The sequence below is a fragment of the Bubalus kerabau genome, chromosome 1 (assembly GCF_029407905.1).
Source record: "Bubalus kerabau isolate K-KA32 ecotype Philippines breed swamp buffalo chromosome 1, PCC_UOA_SB_1v2, whole genome shotgun sequence".
NCBI classification, from domain to species: Eukaryota; Metazoa; Chordata; class Mammalia; order Artiodactyla; family Bovidae; genus Bubalus; species Bubalus kerabau.
In genome coordinates this window covers 226,239,779-226,262,508 of record NC_073624.1, presented here as the reverse complement: position 1 = coordinate 226,262,508, position 22,730 = coordinate 226,239,779, and the positions used below count along the sequence as shown (strand labels likewise).

The 22,730-nt window shown below is 40.1% G+C and overlaps 1 protein-coding gene across 2 annotated transcripts in view; it reads left to right on the top strand.

Moving 5' to 3' along the window:
* The first annotated feature begins 1,684 nt into the window (after nt 1–1,684).
* The window catches only part of LARS1 (leucyl-tRNA synthetase 1), a 68,887-nt gene continuing 47,841 nt past the window's right edge, over nt 1,685–22,730 (top strand). The window contains exons 1-5 of one of the 2 annotated variants that reach the window (XM_055557125.1): nt 1,685–1,860; nt 16,321–16,439; nt 18,712–18,799; nt 19,193–19,273; nt 21,367–21,504. In XM_055557125.1, coding sequence (XP_055413100.1) covers nt 1,855–1,860; nt 16,321–16,439; nt 18,712–18,799; nt 19,193–19,273; nt 21,367–21,504 — 432 coding nt within the window. In that variant the 5' untranslated portion in view covers nt 1,685–1,854. The remainder of the gene's footprint in view (nt 1,861–16,320; nt 16,440–18,711; nt 18,800–19,192; nt 19,274–21,366; nt 21,505–22,730) is intronic. The other variant, XM_055557117.1, reaches the window with a different exon arrangement.

The window sequence follows — 22,730 nt, the reverse complement described above, 5'->3', positions numbered from 1 at the left end:
TGAGTTTTCCAAATTTGCTGGCATATTGAGTGCAGCACTTTCACAGCATCATCTTTCAGGATTTGGAATAGCTCAACTGGAATTCCATCACCTCTACTAGCTTTGTTTGTAGTGATGCTTTCTAACACCCACTTGACTTCACATTTCACGATGTCTGGCTCTAGATGAGTGATCACACTATCGTGATCATCTGGGTCGTGAAGATCTTTTTTGTACAATTCTTCTCTGTATTCTTGCCACCTCTTCTTAATATCTTCTGCTTCTGTTAGGTCCATACCATTTCTGTCCTTTATCTAGCCCATCTTTGCATGAAATATTCCCTTGGTATCTCTGATTTTCTTGAAGAGATCTCTAGTCTTTCCCATTCTGTTGTTTTCCTCTATTTCTTTGCATTGATCGCTGAGGAAGGCTTTCTTATCTCTTCTTGCTATTCTTTGGAACTCTGCATTCAGATGCTTATATCTTTCCTTTTCTCCTGTGCTTTTCGCTTCTCTTCACAGCTATTTGTAAGGCCTCCCCAGACAGCCATTTTGCTCTTTTGCATTTCTTTTCCATGGGGATGGTCTTGATCCCTGTCTCCTGTACAATGTCACGAACCTCAGTCCATAGTTCATCAGGCACTGTATCAGATTTAGGCCCTTAAATGTATTTCTCACTTCCACTGTATAATCATAAGGGATTTGATTTAGGTCATACCTGAATGGTGTAGTGGTTTTCCCTACTTTCCTCAATTTCAGTCTGAATTTGGTAATAAGGTGTTCATGATCTGAGCCACAGTCAGCTCCTGGTTTGTTTTTGCTGACTGTATAGAGCTTCTCCATCTTTGGCTGCAAAGAATATAATCAATCTGATTTCTTTAGGAAGACACATTTCTGGCCTGGGCACACCTCTCTACCCCTCCCAAGTGCTCTGTACAATAGATGCTTAATGACTGTTTACTGAATTAACAAAGGAAAGCATGTGAGAGTAACTAATCTGACAACCAGAAAGTACAAGCCTTGGATCTGGTTTTTTTCAATAGATCTTTCTTTGATGATGGAAATTTTCTGTATCTGCAACTGTCCAGATATGATAACAACTGGCCACATGACTTTCCAGCACAAGAAAAGTGGCTAGTGCAATTGAAGAACTAAATGGCCACATGTGTCTAGTGTAGACAGCTCCATCTTGGTTGGTGACACAGATGAAACAATCTCAATCAGGCACTGGGACTAGGAGAAGGTTTCCAGCCTCTCCTTTAATAAATTGGAGGTTGTTAAAAAATGCCTTTAAAATGTTTAAATTCTGGACTTTTGAATGCCACCACCGACAGTCATAAATATCTGTGCACAATGGCAAGTCATAATTAGCACTTGAGTTACTGAAGACGAATACACTTTGCTTCCTGGCATCCTGACAAGACACCCAACCCAGCTATGTAGGTTGAAAAGGTTGAAGGTCAGGGAACCCTACGTGAGTCATAGCGCGCTCGCGGAAGTCAGTGGCCCGAAGTGCATCATGGGCTTTGTAGTTAGGGCTTTGTAGGGCAACATGTTCAGGACGTCACTACCGGCGGCCCTTTGAGTGGTTTATCGATTAGACTTCCGGTAATCTATTGTTCTCTGGGAAATGTAGTCAGTATATGCCTGCAGGACGTGGGTTTTAGGGGTCTGAGAACTACAATTCCCAGAAGGCCACGATATACCCCCGGAGGTAGTTATTGCGCCAGAGATTACCTCAGCAGGCGTGCAGTGTGTGCTTTAGTGTCGTGTTAGGCCTGGCAGTCCCGAGAGGGAGGGGAAAGATAGTAACCACTCCTTTGGGGGGATCAGCGAGGTCAGTGTGGTGGGTTTGCAGAGTCTGCTGGGCGGCGCCATGGCGGTGAGTTTTGGCGGGAAGAAAGTTCGCTTGGCTGGGGCTTGGAACCCGTCTGTCTGCTCTTTCCAGAGTTGGTGCTCCATGTGGTAGCCACTGTCCTGAAAGGAAAAATCATTTTCTAAAGAAAAGGCGGGGAGGGGGAGGGGCGGAGGGGGGGGGGGGCTTGCCTCTCAAGTTTAAGGCTTGGCTGTTGTGGGGACTTGCCTTTTCGTGCTAGCTGATGAGCCAGGCCCTGGCATCTTTAACTTTACAGATTACTTCATGTCACGTGTGTTATTTCACCAAAGTTTCTAAAAGCTGATTTGTAGAAAGAGTATGTAACATTGATTCCTCCTTCCAACACAAGTTGTTGAGCGCCCTCTTTGTAAAATAGACAAAACTTTTCTGTATTCATGGTGTTTACGTGTGTGCGCGCTACATTTTAAAGTATGCCATAAAATATGTCAGGTGCCGGTAAGTGCTGTAAACAAGAACAGATCAGGAAGGAGGATTAAGAGTGTCTTTGCCAAGGTGCTGCTGCTGCTGCTAAGTCGCTTCAGTCGTGTCCGACTCTTCGCGACCCCATGGACTGCAGCCCACCAGGCTCCCCCTTCCACGGGATTTTCCAGGCAAGAGTACTGGAGTGGGGTGCCATCCTCTTCTCCGTTTGCCAGGGTGACAATGTGGCAAAAGGGAGGTAGGAGAGCAAGCCATGCAGTTATATGAAGGAAAAGATTTCCGAACAGAGTCAACCGTGTGAGTGAAAAGCAAGGAGAATTATATGTTTCAAAGGTGGGGGAGTGGTCTTCCAGGGGAGATGGTGATGAAGCTGATGGTGTTTGTGTGCTGGTGGTGGTGGTGGTGGTTGACCAATGATTGGATGTAGTTCATGTAAAGCCTTGTAGGTCCTGACTGAATGAATGGGAACTTAGCGTTGCCAGGCAGAGGGGAGTTTGGGATCCATATTCACACTGCTGTATTTAAAATGGATAACCAGCAAGGTCCTACTGTACAGCATAGGCAACTCTGCTCAGTGTTACCTGGCAGTCTGGATGGGAGTGGAATTTGGGGGAGAATCAGATCAGATCAGATCAGTCGCTCAGTCGTGTCCGACACCTTGCGACCCCATGAATCGCAGCACGCCAGGCCTCCCTGTCCATCACCAACTCCCGGAGTTCACTCAGACTCACGTCCATCGAGTCAGTGATGCCATCCAGCCGTCTCATCCTCTGTCGTCCCCTTCTCCTCCTGCCCCCAATCCCTCCCAGGATCAGAGTCTTTTCCAGTGAGTCAGCTCTTCTCATGAGGTGGCCAAAGTACTGGAGTTTCAGCTTGAACATCATTCCTTCCAAAGAAATCCCAGGGCTGATCTCCTTCAGAATGGACTGGTTGGATCTCCTTGCAGTCCAAGGGACTCTCAAGAGTCTTCTCCAACACCACAGTTCAAAAGCATCAATTCATTGGCGTTCAGCCTTCTTCACAGTCCAACTCTCACATCCATACATGACCACAGGAAAAACCATAGCCTTGACTAGACGGACCTTTGTTGGCAAAGTAATGTCTCTGCTTTTGAATATGCTATCTAGGTTGGTCATAACTTTCCTTCCAAGGAGTAAGCGTCTTTTAATTTCATGGCTGCAGTCACCATCTGCAGTGATTTTGGAGCCCCCAAAAATAAAGTCTGACACTGTTTCCACTGTTGCCCCATCTATTTCCCATGAAGTGATGGGACCGGATGCTGTGATCTTCGTTTTCTGAATGTTGAGCTTTAAGCCAACTTTTTCACTCTCCACTTTCACCTTCATCAAAAGGCTTTTGAGTTCCTCTTCACTTTCTGCCATAAGGGTGGTGTCATCTGCATATCTGAGGTGATTGATATTTCTCCCGGCAATCTTGATTCCAGCTTGTGTTTCTTCCAGTCCAGCGTTTCTCATGATGTACTCTGCATATAAGTTAAATAAACAGGGTGACAATATACAGCCTTGACGTACTCCTTTTCCTATTTGGAACCAGTCTGTTGTTCCATGTCCAGTTCTAACTGTTGCTTCCTGACCTGCATACAAATTTCTCAAGAGGCAAGTCAGGTGGTCTGGTATTCCCATCTCTTTCAGAATTTCCCCCAGTTTATTGTGATCCACATAGTCAAAGGCTTTGGCATAGTCAATAAAGCAGAAATAGATGTTTTTCTGGAACTCTCTTGCTTTTTCCATGATCCAGCGGATGTTGGCAATTTGATCTCTGGTTCCTTTGCCTTTTCTAAAACCAGCTTGAACATCAGGGAGTTCACAGTTCACATATTGCTGAAGCCTGGGTTGGAGAATTTTGAGCATTACTTTCCTAGCGTGTGAGATGAGTGCAATTGTGTGGTAGTTTGAGCATTCTTTGGCATTGCCTTTCTTTGGGATTGGAATGAAAACTGACCTTTTCCAGTCCTGTGGCCACTGCTGAGTTTTCCAAATTTGCTGGCATATTGAGTGCAGCACTTTCACAGCATCATCTTTCAGGATTTGGAATAGCTCAACTGGAATTCTATTACCTCCACTAGCTTTGTTCGTAGCGATGCTTTCTAAGGCCCACTTGACTTCACATTCCAGGATGTCTGGCTCTAGGTCAGTGATCACACCATCGTGATTATCTGGGTCGTGAAGATCTTTTTTGTACAGTTCTTCTGTGTATTCTTGCCATCTCTTCTTAATATCTTCTGCTTCTGTTAGGTGCATACCATTTCTGTCCTTTATCTAGCCCATCTTTGCATGAAATGTGAATAGATAGATGTATATGTATGAGTCCCTTTGCTCTACAGTTGAAACTGTTACAACATTGTTAATTGACTGTATTCCAATAATAAATGAAAATCTTTTTTGCAAAGAATGAAAAGAAATGGAGTGGAGATGATGAGTATAGATCTCTTCTGAAGAATTTTGTAGAGACCAAAAAAATGGGGTAATAGATGAAGGTTAAAAGAGGTTTTCTTTTTTTTAAGGACAGGAGAAATTATATTGTGCTTGTATGCTTATGGAAATTGTCCTATAGAAAGGGAAAATGGATATAGAAGAGAGAAGTGATGTTCCTGTATAGAATAGAGGAAGTGAGATCAGATCTACTAAGAAGTAGAATTTTAATTCATTTGGTCCCATTCTGGAGCTCATTCTCTTAATCATTGTACTATCACAGTTGTAAACTAATGGGGAAATTTCTTTTGCAAGCTCACTCCTATAATGAAAGTTTTCTAACTCTGATAGAACCCTTATAATAGTAGAGTGTATAAGATAATAAACATGGAGTAGCATGAATGTAAAATTAGTTTTTACTTTATAATTGAATGTGTGAAGAGTAAGCAATATAATTTTCTTCATATCATAGAAGTATTTATTTTATAGAACTTTTGAAAGTTTTAATCCCTATTAGTTACATGGGGATGTGATGTAATAAAGATAATAGTCAACTTAAAATTATTTTTAAACTTTTCATTTGGAAAATTTAAATAGTGAACAAAGTAGAGATAATAATAGTATTATGTATTTCCATGTACCCATCACCCAACTTTAGTAATTGACAGTTTAGGGCCAGTCTTGTTTCTGTTTTATCTTCCCCAGAACCTCCACTTCCCTGTCTTAAGATTCATTTTAAGCAAATTTAAGGCAGTGTATGATTTCATCCATATATATTTTAGTAAGTTTTTAAAAATATAATGAAAAATTCTCTTAAGAGATAACGACAATGCCATTTTGACATGCAGCAAGAAGTACATGATGTCCAGTTGTCTCTCTGTGATAATGGTTGGCATTATTGGGCATTTACCATAGGTCTGGTACTATGCTAGGACTTCCCTGGCGGCTCAGACGGTAAAGTGTCTGCCTACAAAGTGGGAGACCCGGGTTCGATCCCTGGGTCAGGAAGATCCTCTGGAGAAGGAAATGGCAACCCACTCTAGTACTCTTGCCTGGAAACTCCCATGGATGGAGGAGCATGGTACGCTACAGTCCATGGGGCTGCCAATAGTCGGACATGACTGAGCGAATTCACTCTCCACTCTGGTACTATGCTGGGCTTCCTAATTTGCACTAGTGGTGAAGAACCCATCTGCCAATGCAGGTAGATGTAGAGAGACGTGGGTTCGATCCCTGGGTTCCAAAGATCCTCTGGAGGAGGGCACAGAAACCCATTCCAGTATTCTTGCCAGGATAATCCCATGGACAGAGGAGCCTGGCAGGCTGTAGAGTCCATAGGGTCACACAGAGTCTGACACACTGAAGCTACTTAGTGTGCACGCACACTGGTACTATACTAAGTCCTTCATGTGTATTATATCTTTTAATCCTCACAGTAATAGTAGAAGGTAGATATAATTATTACCTATTAACCTCATTTTATAGATAGAGAAATGGAGGCTTAAAGAGGTTAAGGATCTTGTTTAGGTTCTATAACCAGTGGCGCTAGGATATGGCCAGAGTACTAAGAGAAAGTGGAAATAAAAGTGAGAAGATGAGAGTTTTTCTCCAGTCTGACCATTTGCTGGCATGATGATCTCTGAGCTTCAGATTCATCATCTTTGAAATAGTAATCCCTGATCTGCCCATTTCTTAGGGTGATTGTTTTGTGTGTGTGTGTGTGTGTGTGTGTAATAAAGTTTTATTAAAGTATAAAGGAGACAGAGAAAGCTTCTGACATAAGCATCAGAAGGGGGCAGAAAGAGTACCCCCCTGCTAGTCTTCAGCTGGATGTTATATAGTCACTACTGCTGCTAAGTCACTTCAGTCGTGTCCGACTCTGTGCGACCCCATAGACAGTAGCCCACCAAGCTCCCCCATCCCTGGGATTCTCCAAGCAAGAACACTGGAGTGGGTTGCCATTTCCTTCTCCTTAGGGTGATTGTTGCCCATCTCTTAGGGTTGTGGTTAAAATCAAGGAAGTTAGGGTTCAGGTCAGGTCAGGTCAGTTCAGTCGCTCAGTCGTGTCTGACTCTTTGCGACCCCATGAATCTCAGCACACCAGGCCTCCCTGTCCCTCTCCAACTCCCGGAGTTTACCCAAACTCATGTCCATAGAGTCGGTGGTGCCATCCAGCCATCTCATGCTCTGTCGTCCCCTTCTCCTCCTGCCCCCAATCCCTCCCAGCATCAGGGTCTTTTCCAATGAGTCAACTCTTCACATGAGGTGGCCAAAGTATTGGAGTTTCAGCTTCAGCATCAGACCTTCCAATGTGCATAAACATTTTAAAAATTGTACAATGCTATACATATATGAATGGAGAAGGCAATGGCACCCCACTCCAGTACTCTTGCCTGGAAAATCCCATGGGTGGAGGGGCCTGGTGGGCTGCAATCCATGGGGTTGCGAAGAATCGGACACGACTGAGTGACTTCACTTTCACTTTTCACTTTCATGCATTGGAGAAGGAAATGGCAACCCACTCCAGTGTTCTTTCCTGGAGAATCCCAGGGACGGGGGAGCCTGGTGAGCTGCCGTCTATGGGGTCTCACAGAGTTGGACACGAGTGAAGCGACTTAGCAGCATACATATATGACAAAGTTTATTATATAAAGTATATTATACATATATGACAAAGTAAAGTGGTTCTTTACTGGGGGTGACTTTGTCCCGCAGAGAACAGTTGGTCTGGAGACTAGAACAGGACAGTTAGAGTTATGCTACTGGCAGCTAGTGAGTAGAAGCTAAGGGTGTTCCTAAATATCTGGTAGTGCACATGCCAGTCCCTGAAAACAGAATTATTTGGCCCCAAATGTCAATAGAGCTGAAGTTTAGGAACTTTGCTCTCATTAAATAGCCAATTGTTGGAAATTCCCTGATGGTCCAATGTTTAGGACTCTGTGCTTTCAGTGCAGGGGACAAGAGTTCGATCCCTGGTTAGGGAACTAAAATCCCACAGGCTGCGCAGCATGGCCAAAAAAACCCCAAACAAAACCAAAAAACTCCTGGTTGTTTAGTTGAGTAACCAATAAAGAAACTAAGACTCAGCTTGATCAAGTGACTTGCTCAAAGTAATACAGCAAGTTGGTGATGGGGCCAATATCAGATTTCATTACAATTGACCTTGGAGGTTTTGAGAAACAAGGTTTTCTGAAAAACAGAGACCTCAAAGAAGAGCTTTCCTGCATTTAGCATCCTCAGTACAGTGAAAAGAAACAGTACTAAGCAATTTGTGAAGACTGTTGCTTTCATGTCCTTCTTTAAAATGGGTGACATGGTCATTTTTAGGCAAAAAATATTTGTCATGTGACTTCTGTGTCTGTTAGCATTGTATGTGGTGCGGAGGTGAGCATAAAAGTTCTATAAGATGCTGTCTGCCAGAAGTTCACAACCCAGTTGGGTAAATGTCAGGAATTATTCGGTTGCATGCAGTGGAAGCCAACTCAAGTTGATTTAAGGAGAGAGGAATTTAGTAATGATATACTGGGATTTCATATGACCCATAACCCTAGCATAGGAAGTACAACTAGGCTTCATGAGGTGTTAGATACTTTTCCTTTGTGAACCTCTTCATGGAAAAGAAATGCAAAAAAGCAAAATGGCTGTCTGGGGAGGCCTTACAAATAGCTGTGAAAAGAAGAGAAGCGAAAAGCAAAGGAGAAAAGGAAGGATATAAACATCTGAATGCAGAGTTCCAAAGAATAGCAAGAAGAGATAAGAAAGCCTTCCTCAGCGATCAATGCAAAGAAATAGAGGAAAACAACAGAATGGGAAAGACTAGAGATCTCTTCAAGAAAATCAGAGCTACCAAAGGAACATTTCATGCAAAGATGGGCTCAATAAAGGACAGAAATGGTATGCACCTAACAGAAGCAGAAGATATTAAGAAGAGATGGCAAGAATACACAGAAGAACTGTACAAAAAAGATCTTCACGACCCAGATAATCACGATGGTGTGATCACTGACCTAGAGCCAGACATCCTGGAATGTGAAGTCAAGTGGGCCTTAGAAAGCATCGCTACGAACAAAGCTAGTAGAGGTGATGGAATTCCAGTTGAGCTATTCCAAATCCTGAAAGATGATGCTGTGAAAGTGCTGCACTCAATATGCCAGCAAATTTGGAAAACTCAGCAGTGGCCACAGGACTGGAAAAGGTCAGTTTTCATTCCAATCCCAAAGAAAGGCAATGCCAAAGAATGCTCAAACAACCACACAATTGCACTCATCTCACACGCTAGGAAAGTAATGCTCAAAATTCTCCAAGCCAGGCTTCAGCAGTATGTGAACCGTGAACTTCCTAATGTTCAAGCTGGTTTTAGAAAAGTCAGAGGAACCAGAGATCAAATTGCCAACATCCGCTGGATCATGGAAAAAGCAAGAGAGTTCCAGAAAAACATCTCTTTCTGCTTTATTGACTATGCCAAAGCCTTTGACTATGTGGATCACAATAAACTGGGGGAAATTCTGAAAGAGATGGGAATACCAGACCACCTGACTTGCCTCTTGAGAAATTTGTACGCAGGTCAGGAAGCAACAGTTAGAACTGGACATGGAACAACAGACTGGTTCCAAATAGGAAAAGGAGTACGTCAAGGCTGTATATTGTCACCCTGTTTATTTAACTTATATGCAGAGTACATCATGAGAAACGCTGGACTGGAAGAAACACAAGCTGGAATCAAGATTGCCGGGAGAAATATCAATCACCTCAGATATGCAGATGACACCACCCTTATGGCAGAAAGTGAAGAGGAACTCAAAAGCCTTTTGATGAAGGTGAAAGTGGAGAGTGAAAAAGTTGGCTTAAAGCTCAACATTCAGAAAACGAAGATCACGGCATCCGGTCCCATCACTTCATGGGAAATAGATGGGGCAACAGTGGAAACAGTGTCAGACTTTATTTTTGGGGGCTCCAAAATCACTGCAGATGGTGACTGCAGCCATGAAATTAAAAGACGCTTACTCCTTGGAAGGAAAGTTATGACCAACCTAGATAGCATATTCAAAAGCAGAGACATTACTTTGCCAACAAAGGTCCGTCTAGTCAAGGCTATGGTTTTTCCTGTGGTCATGTATGGATGTGAGAGTTGGACTGTGAAGAAGGCTGAGTGCTGAAGAATTAATGCTTTTGAACTGTGGTGTTGGAGAAGACTGTTGAGAGTCCCTTGGACTGCAAGGAGATCCAACCAGTCCATTCTGAAGGAGATCAGCCCTGGGATTTCTTTGGAAGGAATGATGTTCAAGCTGAAACTCCAGTACTTTGGCCATCTCATGCGAAGAGTTGACTCATTGGAAAAGACTCTGATCCTGGGAGGGATTGGGGGCAGGAGGAGAAGGGGACGACAGAGGATGAGACGGCTGGATGGCATCACTGACTCGATGGATGTGAGTCTGAGTGAACTCTGGGAGTTCGTGATGGACAGGGAGGCCTGGCATGCTGCGATTCATGGGGTCGCAACGGGTCGGATACGACTGATCGACTGATCTGATCTGACCCTTTGTAAAAAAAAAAAAAAAAAAAAAAAATTAGAAATTATATTTGACAATTGTTTTGGTATAAAGACACATATGAATATTACATATTAAAGAGTTTTCCTCTATCCAAGAATTTATTTTTTCTCCTGATTTTAAAAGATACTAAAATATTTTGATGAGCCCCTAGAAGCATTATGGACCCTATGCCGTGTGCCTGTTCCATCTATAGGTTAAATGGCTGTTAGGGGTTTTACAGGCTGTTTTAAGGGCTGGGTGGAAGTGATTTACTTTCTTTTGCTCAAAACTGCTTTGGCAGAACCCAGAAGCATAGTTCCTATCTGAATTCTCCTGGAACCATATGCTTAACTGCCTCCGATGTTAGTCACTCAGTCGTGTCTGACTCTTTGTGATCCCACAGATGGTAGCCCACCAGACTCCTTTGTCCATGGGACTGTAGCCCACCAGGCTCCCCTGTCCATGGGATTCTCCAGGCAAGAATACTGGAGTGGGTTGCCATTTCCTTCTCCAGGGAATCATCCCAACCCAGGGATTGAACCTGGGTCTCCTGAATTGCAGGCAGATTCTTTACCATCTGTGCCACTAGGAAAGCCTCTGATGCACTACCCTAAATAAGACTAGGCTTCTGTTGCTGAAGAACAGGAAGGAATGGATATCGCATAGGCAAACTGCCATCTCTGCCATAGCTTTTTTTCAGATGGTGGTCCTTGTATGTTAGAATTGAAAATTGGTCAGCATGTGTAGGAATAGAGACTTATAGGTTACTTGTTAAAAAGAGGATTTTGCAGTAAGACGGGCAAAGGAGCTGAGGTCTAGATGAAGTCTTTTAGAAGTCCTTCAGAAAACAGTGAATCCATGGAGGCCCTTATTCTTTCTTGGAAAAGGAAATTTCCAACTGTGTTATACATACACACTTAATTTTATGGAAAGTCTTAGGAAGGAGTTCAGATTGTTTAGCATCTTGATTCAAATATGCAACCCAGGTCTTAGTCTCTGTTATTTTCTATGGCCACAGTATGCAAAAGGTGGCAGTGTGTTGCTCACTTCTCCTTTTATTTTATTGCATTTTATTTATTTTGTTGTTCCGGATCTTTGTTTTGGCATGTGGGATCTAGTTCCCTGACCAGGGATGGAGCACTGGCCGCCTACATTGGGAGTGCAGCATCTTAACCACTGGGCCACCAGAGAAGTTCTTCACTTCTTTCTCTCTCTTTTTTTCCTCACTTCTCTTTTTAAATCTTAAAATTTTCAATGGGTACTTGCGAGCCTGCTATAAGCTCATTACTTCATGGCAAATAGAGGGGGAAAAGGTGGAAGTAGTGACAGATTTCTTCTTCTTGGGCTCTAAAGTCACTGTGGATGGTGACTATAGCTATGAAATCAGAAGACGTTTGCTTCTTGGCAGGAAAGCTGTAACAAACCTGCTGCTAAGTTGCTTCAGTTGTGTCCGACTCTGTGCGACACCATAGACGGCAGCCCACCAGGCTCCCCCGTCCCTGGGATTCTCCAGGCAAGAACACTGGAGTGGGTTGCCATTTCCTTCTCCAGTGCATGAAAGTGAAAAGTGAAAGGGAAGTCAGTCACTCAGTCCTGTCCGACCCTCAGCGACCCCATGGACTGCAGCCTACCAGGCTCCTCCGTCCATGGGGTTGTCCAGGCAAGAGTACTGAAGTGGGTGCCATTGCCTTCTCCATACCTAGACGGTGTGTTGAAAAGCAGGGACATACTCTGCTGACAAAGGTCCATACAGTCAAGGCTGTGGTTTTCCCAGTGGTCATGTACAGTTGTAGAAGTGAAGTGAAGTGTTAGTCACTCAGTCGTGTCCGACTCTTTGCAACCCCATGGACTGTAGCCCACCAGACTCTTCTGTCCATGGAATTCTCCAGGCAAAAATACTGGAGTGGATTGCCATTCCCTTCTCCAGGGGATCTTTCCAACCCAGGGATTGAACCCCGGAGTCCTGCCCTACAGGCAGATTCTTTACCATCTGAGCCACATGGGAACCCCCACAGTTGTGAGAGCTGGACTGTGAAGAAGCTGGAACACCAAAGAATTGATGCCTTCGATCCATGGTGCTGGAGAAGACTCCTAAGAGCCCCTTGGACAGCAGGGAGATCAAACCAGTCAATCCTAAAGGAAATCAGTCCTGAATATTCATTGGAAGCACTGATGCTGAAGCTGAAACTTCAGTATTTTGGTCATCTGATACAAACGGTGACTCATTGGAAAAGTCCCTGATGCTGTGAAAGATTGAGGGCAGAAGAAGAGGGCATCAGAGGATGAGATGGCTGGATGGGCATGAACTTGGGCAAACTTCGGGAGATGGTAAGGGACAGGGAGACCTGGTGTGCTGTAGTCCATAGGGTTGTAAAGAGTCAGACCTGATGGGTGATTGAACAAACAAAATATAAGCTTAGATGTTGAGGATATAATGAGAAATGAGACACAGTCCCCACTGTGAATAAACTTACAGTCCTGAGGATGATAGATACTGATACTGTGTGATGAGTGCTATCATAGAGGTAATACTGATAGGTAGGGACATATTAAGAATAGTACTTGATCCACTCTTGGGGAATCAAAGTAGGTGATTAGCTGAGAACTGAAGGATGAGCTAGCTAGGCAAAAAAGATTGGTGGGATATGAGGGTGGAGAGAATAGCTTGAACAAAGGCCCAGAGGGGACGGAGGAAGCGTGACACATTTGGAAAAGTGCAGGTGGCTTGATAGGCATGGAGTGATGATGAGAGGGAAGAAGAAGGGGCCTGGCAAGGATGAGATAAGAAGGGCCTTAAGTGCCAGGGTTAAGAGCGTGGACTTTCTCCACAGAGCAGTAGAGAACCTCTGAAAAGGAATTGCATTGATCATATTTGTATTTTGATATAATTTCCATGCATGGCAGTTATGATCTGGTCAGGATTTATAGAAATAAAAAATTTACTTATTTTTATTTTCCTTTGGTTATTAGAGAAACTTACGTCATGATGTTTCAAGTGTGGAATTGTTTCTTACTTCCGTTTTGCCTTTGTGGCAAGGTCCTTTTAATCCATCACTGTGCCTCCTCCTAGTAATTTGACATTTCATCTTTTCTGTTGCTTGTCCTCTCCTGTCTTAAACTTACTTTAAAAATAAAAAGGAATAATAAACCATCCTTTGATTTAAAATATAGAAAACTGAGGAAATTCCCTGATGGTCCAGTGGTTAGGACTCTGTGCTTTCAGTGCTGAGGGCTGGGGTTTCATCCCCGGTCAGGGAACTGAGATCCTATAGGCAGTGAAGCACAGCCAAATGAAAAAAAAGAAAAAAAAAAATATAAAGTTGAAAATAGTAAAACAGAGTTGACAAATTTATGGTAGATTTATACTGAATCTTACCTAATTTTAATACTTTTATTTTTATCATACAGTGCAGAAGGTATATTTAAGATAGTTATTGAAGAAATAGTAATACTTTTTTTTAAGTTGCACAGAAGTACTGTTTGCATCATTACTTCAAATTTATGTAACTATTTAAAAAAATAGCTGTCTAAAAATAGCAGCATATCTGTGATTCGAGTAGAAAGCATGTTTTGAGTTGTTGGGTGGAAGTACAGAGGGAGACGTGACATGACTTGGCAAGGTTACCTGCCTAGTAGGTTGTAGATGTAGAGCCCAGGTATTTTCGCATTTAAAAATGATGCAGAATCTGGAAACATTAGCATATAAGAAGGGGATTAAAATCTAATTTTGGTTCAGGTAATTTTGTATAAGAAAATAAAATTCTAGACACTAATGTTAAGTTTTCAAAACGAAAAGTATGGTATCCAGCTTTCACACTTGGCAGTTGCATGAGTGCTGTGTTCTTCAGCACACCTGCTTTTAGCAGCTAATTCTTTTTCACCGAGTCACAAACTGAGAGGGAAGTGATAGCCCTTCTTTTTCAGAGTTGGAGTGATCATGTGTATTTTTTCTGTTTATTTTCATCCAAGGGTGGCATAAGGAATGATGGGAATGTTGCCAGGTAAGATCCAATATGCTGAAGGCATGCTTGCCATTTTGTTTCTCTTTTTTTTTTTTAATATTTACTGATTTATTATAATGGATATGACTCAGAAACAACCAAATGGAAGAGAGTTGGAGGGCAAGGTGTGGGTGGGGACAGAGAATTCAAAGAGCTTCAATGTCCTCTTCAGGCGGCCACTCTCCCAATTCCTCCACACGTTCACCATCCAGGGAGATGAGTCTCCCCATTGAAGAGTTTTTATAGATCTTAATCTTCAGCACCATCTTCCGCTTCCCCTTCTTAAAGATCAGTAGCCTGAATTTCTAACCCTCTAACTACTTGATCTTTTTGATGATCAGCCCCATCCTAAGGCTATCTTAGGGTCTCAGTCACCCCATTAGCACAAACTCAGGTTGTTCAAAAGCGACTCGTTAGGAATAGCAAAAGATACACCCATCACTCAGGAAATTCCGAGGGTTTAGGAGCTCTGGCCAGGAACACAGGACAAAGACCAAATGTATTTCTTAATATGCCACACTTTTTATCCTCTGTCTAGTAATCATTTTTGGTTTGAAGGCTATATTTCCTAATATCAATATAGTTATATCAGCTTTCAGTTAATTCAGTTCAGTTCAGTTGATCAGTCATGTCCGACTCTTTGCGACCCCATGAATCGCTGCATGTCAGGCCTCCCTGTCCATTACCAACTCCCAGAGTTCACTCAGACTCAAGATCATCGAGTCATTGATGCCATCCAGCCATCTCATCCTCTGTCGTCCCCTTCTCCTCCTGCCCCCAATCCCTACCAGCATCACAGTCTTTTCCAATGAGTCAGCTCTTCTCATGAGGTGGCTAAAGTACTGGAGTTTCAGCTTTAGCATCATTTCTTCCAAAGAACACCCAGGACTGATCTCCTTTAGAATGGACTGGTTGGATCTCCTTGCAGTCCAAGGGACTCTCAGGAGTCTTCTCCAACACCACAGTTCAAAAGCATCAATTCTTCAGCGCTCAACTTTATTCACAGTCCAACTCTCACATCCATACATGACCACAGGAAAAACCATAGCCTTGACTAGACGAACCTTTGTTGGCAAAGTAATGTCTCTGCTTTTGAATATGCTATCTAGGTTGGTCATAACTTTCCTTCCAAGGAGTAAGCGTCTTTTAATTTCATGGCTGCAGTCACCATCTGTAGTGATTTTGGAGCCCCCAAAAATAAAGTCTGACACTGTTTCCACTGTTTCCCCATCTATTTCCCATGAAGTGATGGGACCAGATACCATGATCTTCGTCTTCTGAATGTTGAGCTTTAAGCCAACTTTTTCACTCTCCTCATTCACTTTCATCAAGAGCTTTTTAGTTCCTCTTCACTTTCTGCCATAAGGGTGGTGTTATCTGCATATCTGAGGTGATTGGTATTTCTCCCGGCAATCTTGATTCCACCTTGTGTTTCTTCCAGCCCAGCATTTCTCATTCAGTTAATTAGTATTAATTAATTAACCAGTTTTTAGTACTTGCCTAGCATATTTTCTTTTAATTAATAATATTGTATAATTTTTGTTTCATTTAAATTTCATATTAATAGTCTGCTCACCATTTTGGGGAGAAGTTCTTCATCAACTTTCTTGGAAAAAACAAAACAAAACATGTAGATGACTAATCCTCCTGCAGCCTGTATCCATTGGGCCTCACCGTCCTCCTTTGGTGGCAATAATTGTAGCTGAGCAAGTAGGCACTGTTCTATCCTATGCTTTTTTCAGGTATTCACCTATTTTAACTAAATAGGAATATTTGAAATCAGTGTTTTATTTATTGTAGTATCTAATTAAAAAGAATTTCAAAGCTTTTTAATGTATTTAAGTAAGTCTTTAATCATCCCTTTGAATTTGAAGTGGATAACCCTATCAGGTCATGATAACCCTAATTTTTAATCTTAACTCATTTAAATTTCAAGATAACCATGGAAAGATTATCAGTAAATGGCTCACTTCTGTGTGAACCCAGATCTTTTTTAGCTTTTTTTTAAACAAGTCTACTGAAATATAGAGTGGATTATTCTGTATCTGTTGTGTCTAACAGGAAAGAAAAGGAACAGCCAAAGTGGACTTCTTGAAGAAGATTGAGAAAGAAGTCCAACAAAAATGGGATGCCAAGAAGGTGTTTGAGGTCAATGCATGTAATTTAGAGAAACAGACCAGGTGAGCAATCATTTGTGAGGTTCTCCATGTTATACTTCCATAACCATTGGCTCAGAAACGGCTGTGTGGCAGGAATAAAGCAGATTGTATTTATAATGTCTGAAACAGGCTGAAGGAGGTGACTTCCACTTTCCCTATTTCAAATTAGCATCCTCTTTCCTGTGGAATTCTTAAAGGATTTTTTCCTATGTAAAGGTTTTTTTAAAAAACTATTATTTCTCATAGTTAGACAAAGGAGAGTGTTTTTAAGTTTTGTCTTTGTTGACTGATAAAAGGATGTCATTCTGTTACAGAGATTCATATTATAGTGATAATTATCTCCAAAGGCACAGAATATAAATTTTGAAGGGTTTCTGTAATCTTATTTTATAAATGTATATTGCCTTGATGTTAAGAATTGATAGTAACATAATTAAATGATATTGAGGAAAAAACCAAAAGTAACTGCTGCTGCACAGTACCATGGTAAATATGTACATCAATTATAAGTTGAGTTGCAATTTCAGATATGTTGGAATGTAGCAAAATGTGCTTCTTAGAATTGAGGATTTACATGGACAATAGAAATAATGCTGCTAAGTCGCTTCAGTCGTGTCCGACTCTGTGACCCCATAGACGGCAGCCCACCAGGCTCCCCTGTCCCTGGGATTCTCCAGGCAAGAACACTGGAGTGGGTTGCCATTTCCTTCTCCAATGCATGAAAGTGAAAAAGGAAAGGGAAGTCGCTCAGTCGTGTCTGACTCCTAGCGACCCCATGGACTTCAGCCTTCCAGGCTCCTCCATCCATGGGATTTTCCAGGCAAGAGTACTGGAGTGGGGTGCCATTGCCTTCTCCAAATAGAAATAATAGTAGTTATTATTGAACAGTTGTTGTTCAATATGCCAAGGCAGTAGGAAATATACTTTTTTTAAACTGTGTATTCTTGTTTAATCTGCTTAATAATGCTTTAAGTTTACCAATATTTTAATTCTTGTTTTATTGATGAGTATACTAAGACAGAGAGGTTAAGTAACTGGCTTAAGGTTGCATAGCTAGGAATTGACAGGGCTTGGACTTCTTAGCAGGACTTTCTAATTCCAAAGTCTGTCTTTGCTGTTAAGCTGTACTCTAATGGAATTCTTTTTCTAAGAGAGGAGGATTTGCTCTAAGACAAAGTTTCTGATGTTATACTTTATTTTTTCCAATTAAAAAAAAATTATTTATTTATTTGGCTGTGTTGGGTCTTATTGCAGCACTTGGGATCTTCGATCTTTGTTGCTGCATATGAACTCTTAATTGAGGCTTGTGGGATCTGGTTCCCTGACTGGAAATGGAACCTGGGTCCCTTGCATAGGGAGCATAGAGTTTCTCTGGTGTTATAATTTAAACTAGAATTTGAAGCTTCTATTTGGTTCTAGAATTTTGATCAACTCTAAAGTAATTTAAAATAATCTAACATGAATTTGAAAACTTTTTTGCTCAGTGAAAGAAAATGCACTGAAGAAATTTAGAAATATAAAATTGAGTGAAAAAAGTGAATTGAGGAATCTTTGTGAAGTAGACCATATTTAAAATAAAGCTCACAAGTGAGTGAAACTAAATGATGTTTAAGGGCATAGACATATGTGCAACTTATTAAAAAACAAAGGAATGTCAAAAGTAAATTTCAAGATAATGGTTATTTCTGGTGGGAGGATGGGGAGGAGCACACAGGTAGCTTCAGTGAATTTGTAAGTTGGATAGTGTGCTTACAGGTGTTCATTGTGTTTTATAACTTACATATGTCTGTTTGATATACTTGATTCATTAAAAAAAAGAATAAAACATAATTAAGCAGCTTTTAAAAGGTGCTTTTTTAAGTGAATTTGCCACATATGCATTTTGAGGATGTTTTATTTTACTTGAGGGACTTCAAATTGCTTTATGTATATTTAGTGAAAGCATATCTCATTTAATCAGTAAAACATTAAGGTTTTCTATTAATTTTTTTTTGTATATCTTTTTTACTCAGTGTTTTAGCTTAAGTTAAACTCTGTTAAATCCTATTTGCTACAAGGATATTTATTTCTTTAATAGCCACCTATAAATATCTTATTTTTTCCTAAATCAAAAATATGTTTCAATTTTAGAGACCTTTTAATTTCTGGATTTATAAATTTAATTTTCGGTATATTTTAAATAACTAAAATTTAAGCAAGTTACTTACAGTAAAGTGTTCCCTTGGCCCCACCCTTAATTGTTAAAGGAATTTAACTTTTTTTTTTTGTACTTTCTTACATGATTCTTTTGCAGCAAGGACAAGTACTTTGTAACCTTCCCATATCCATATATGAATGGGCGCCTTCACTTGGGACACACGTTTTCTTTATCTAAATGTGAGGTAAAGCTTCCTTTTTGTTTAATATAATGGAATGGAGGGTCTTTAATGAATACTATTTTGAAGAAAATGACATCTATAGAATTTATTTCCTGTTAAGGGAACTTAGAGTTCCTTAATTTTAAGCATGGTTTTTATTTTTAAATAATTTAAGTTTTCTGTTTTCACATGCTGTATGTGTGTGTGCACAGGGTTCTAGGTATGTGTATATGTTCAAAAGTAATTCTTAGGTTGGTGAAGACATAGAAAAACGTATAACTCTGAAATGACTATAACATCTAACTGGTGCTCTAAAGGAAGACGGGAAGAGGAAAACAAAACTAATTGTGAAAAGTCAAAATTTTGTATTCATCTAGCATTTAAATTTGTAGTTTAAAATTAATTTTCTCTCTGTAGTTTGCAGTAGGGTACCAGAGACTGAAAGGGAAGACTTGTCTGTTTCCTTTTGGTTTACATTGTACTGGAATGCCTATTAAGGTAAGATTGCTTGGGGATTGTTTTGTACTCATTTTAGCTTAGAGCAAATAGTAATATCCAATTCAAGAATTTGAAATAGGGTTTTCAAATACATACTTCTGTACTATGTTAAAGTATTTTTTTGAAATGAATTGAATTTATTATAGTAAAAGTTAATTTTTAGAAAACATTTGAAGAAGTGCTTAAAGGGCAAACATTAAGGTCCAAGTGATTTCTAACTAATTTTGATATCTTTTGGTTACCTTATATATTCACATTTCTGTTTAGAATTAGATAATGACTACTAACAAGTACAGTGGACACTGTTTTGTGCATGCATGGCATATATAGGCTGTTGGCCTAAAATAATGAACAGTTCTATCTATTTCGGTCCATTTTTGTAAGTGTCTTCAATTTGTCATAAATTTATATTAAAAATAATTTTTAATATAAAATGGGCAAGAAAACTACATTTGAAAGGATTCCCTAAATCCTTGGGAGTTGGGAAATTTAGCTTACTTCTTTTCATGCGCCAGTCTTTTATTTTGAAAAATGTCCTACCTATAGGGAAGGTAAAAGGATGGTGCAGTGAACAGCTAGATACCCTTTGCTTATAGTTACCAAATATTAGCATTTGCACAGTTGCTCTAGTTCTGTCTCTCAACATACAATACATGCACGCTTTTTCTTTCTTTGTCTATGAACTCATTGAAAGTAAGTTGGCAGACATCATGGCATGTCACCCCTAAACACTCCAGCTTTTATCTGTTGAGAACAAAGCCATTCTTCTACATTGTCACTATCCCATTATCCTCTCCAAGAAATTAATCATTGATGTAATATTATCATTATCTAATCTATAGTCAAATCTCCCTAGCTGTCCCAAAATGTCTTTTCTGGCAGGTTTTTACTTTTTACTCTTCCCACTGTCTGACATCAAAAGCCATATAAGTCAACTTGTATCATTTTAGTGATATTAATAGTGTCCATGTTTCCTCATTCTAAAGTTAACTTTTCCTTTTTCTCATTGAAAAGTAATTTATGGAATGATACATTAAGACCCTTTGAATATCTGGTTACCCAATAACTCAGTGGTTTTAGCATCCTTTCATGATCCTCGTCAAGTAGTTGAATTTGTGGTTGTAAAATGATGACTTTCTAGTTGTCTTGTTTTTTTCCCTGTTTATTAACTGAAATTCTTCTTTTTAGAAGCATCCTTTCCCTTTTTGAAAATTCACAATTCTATATTTGTATTTTTTTTTAAACTTTAACACTGCATGCTGCTGCTGCTGCTGCTGCTAAGTCGCCTCAGTCGTGTCCGACTCTGTGCGACCCCATAGACGGCAGCCCACCAGGCTCCCCCATCCCTGGGATTCTCCAGGCAGGAACACTGGAGTGGGTTGCCATTTCCTTCTCCAATGCATGAAAGTGAAAAGTGAAAGTGAAGTCACTCAGTCGTGTCCACCTCTTATTGACCCCATGGACTGCCGCCTACCAGGCTCCTCCATCCATGGGATTTTCCAGGCAAGAGTACTGGAGTCGGGTGCCATTGCCTTCTCCATTAACACTGTATACGTGGTGTCATCTTTGTTTGTGACAGTGGACCCATTATGGGGTACACTTGAAAAAAGATGAAGTTGAAAATGCAGGTTCATGTTATAATTCTGTAGCTCACTAGCTTTATAACCTTGGATAAATCACTTCATCTTTCAGTGTCTGTTTTCTAGCATATTATCTCTTGTCCTACCTACCTAGTAGCCTTGTGATGATGTGACAGTAATCTTTAAATTGAGAAATGTAGTTTTTAGAGTTGTTTTCAATATGATAATACTATATCTTTACCTTTGTACTTCTGACACCTAACATAAAGTATACTGCATTGAGTAGTCTGGGTATTGAATAAGCCATTGCCAGGTAAATGAAGTAAATTAGTGAATTTTTAGGTACATGATTTGTATCATATGAGTTTTCTGTAGTGATCTACATATCTATAGATGTATTGCTAAAAAGTTCAGAGTCAGTATTAGTTGGCCATAGAAACAACAAAAAGACTCAAAGTGTTTCTACCTTGAAATTTTTAACTTTACTGCCTCTAATGTTGTGTTTTTTTGTAGGCATGTGCTGATAAATTGAAAAGAGAAGTAGAGCTTTATGGTTGCCCCCCTGATTTTCCAGATGAGGAAGAGGAAGAGGAAGAAATCAGTGATAAAACAGAAGATATAATAATTAAGGATAAAGCTAAAGGAAAAAAGGTTTGGTGACTTGATATTTATTTTGGTTGAAGTTTTATTTATATTTTTCAGATTTATATGTACATTCCCAGAGTAACAATATAGTAGTATCTGACACATAAAATGTACTCATAATGTTTAAAAAGTAATGAGGCAAAAATATCTTTCTCACCTTTTGATTGCCTTTTTCCCCCTTTTTACTTTATTTTGAAATAATTTTAGACTTACAGAAGAATTGCAAGATTGCATAGGGTTCCTTTACATCTTATATAACCATAGTACAGTCCTCAAATCTAAGAAACCAACATTTGAACAATATGTTTGAGAAACTACCAACTTCATTTGGTTTCACCAGTTTTTCCTTAACATTCTTAATCTGTTCTAAGATCCTATCCAAAATCCCATCTTGCATTTGCTTGTCATGTCTCTTCTGTCTTGTCTTCCTGATCTTAGCACTTCTGAAAAGGACTGGTCAGATAACTTACAAAGTATCTCTTGTTTTAGGCTTGTGTAATGCTTTCTCATGAGTAGATTGAGAGGTGATGTGTCTTCAGTGAATCCAATCAAGGAGTATAAGATATTGATGTCTTATTACTGGTGATGTTAACCTTGATCATTTGGTTTAGGTGGTATCTATCAGGTTTCCTACTGTGAAGATTTCATTTTTCCCTTTGTGATTCATGTATGTTTTGGGAGAGATACTTTGAGACTATGGGAATAACATCTTGTTTTTTTAAAAAATATATATTTCCTCACTAATTTTAGCATTCTTCAGTGGATCTTGCCTGCAGTGGTTATTGCTGTTTTGTTCTAATGTTGATTTTCTGTTTCCCTCATCCTTCTACACTTACTATGTAGAGTTCTTCTGTTTCTTCTTCATTTACTTATTTCTTTTTTGTATCAGTGTGGATTCACGCGTATTTATTTATTCTTTGAGTTATAATCTCATACTATTGGTTTTTGTTGTTGTTGTTGTTGCTGGGTTATTGTTATTGCTCAGATTGTTCTAGCATTGCCATTACGGGACTCTTTAGGTTGGCTCCTATGTCCACTTGACATGCCGCCATCTTTTCTTTTATTCCTTTTTTTTTTTTTTTTTTTTTCTGAGCACTTTTGTACTTTCAGGTGCCATAAGATGCTGCAAGCTCATTTTCTATTCTCCCTATTTTAGCCCTGGAGTCAGCCACTTTTCCAAGGAGTCCTTTTTCCTTTTATTGAAAAATGGTATTTAGAAACTAAATTCTGAG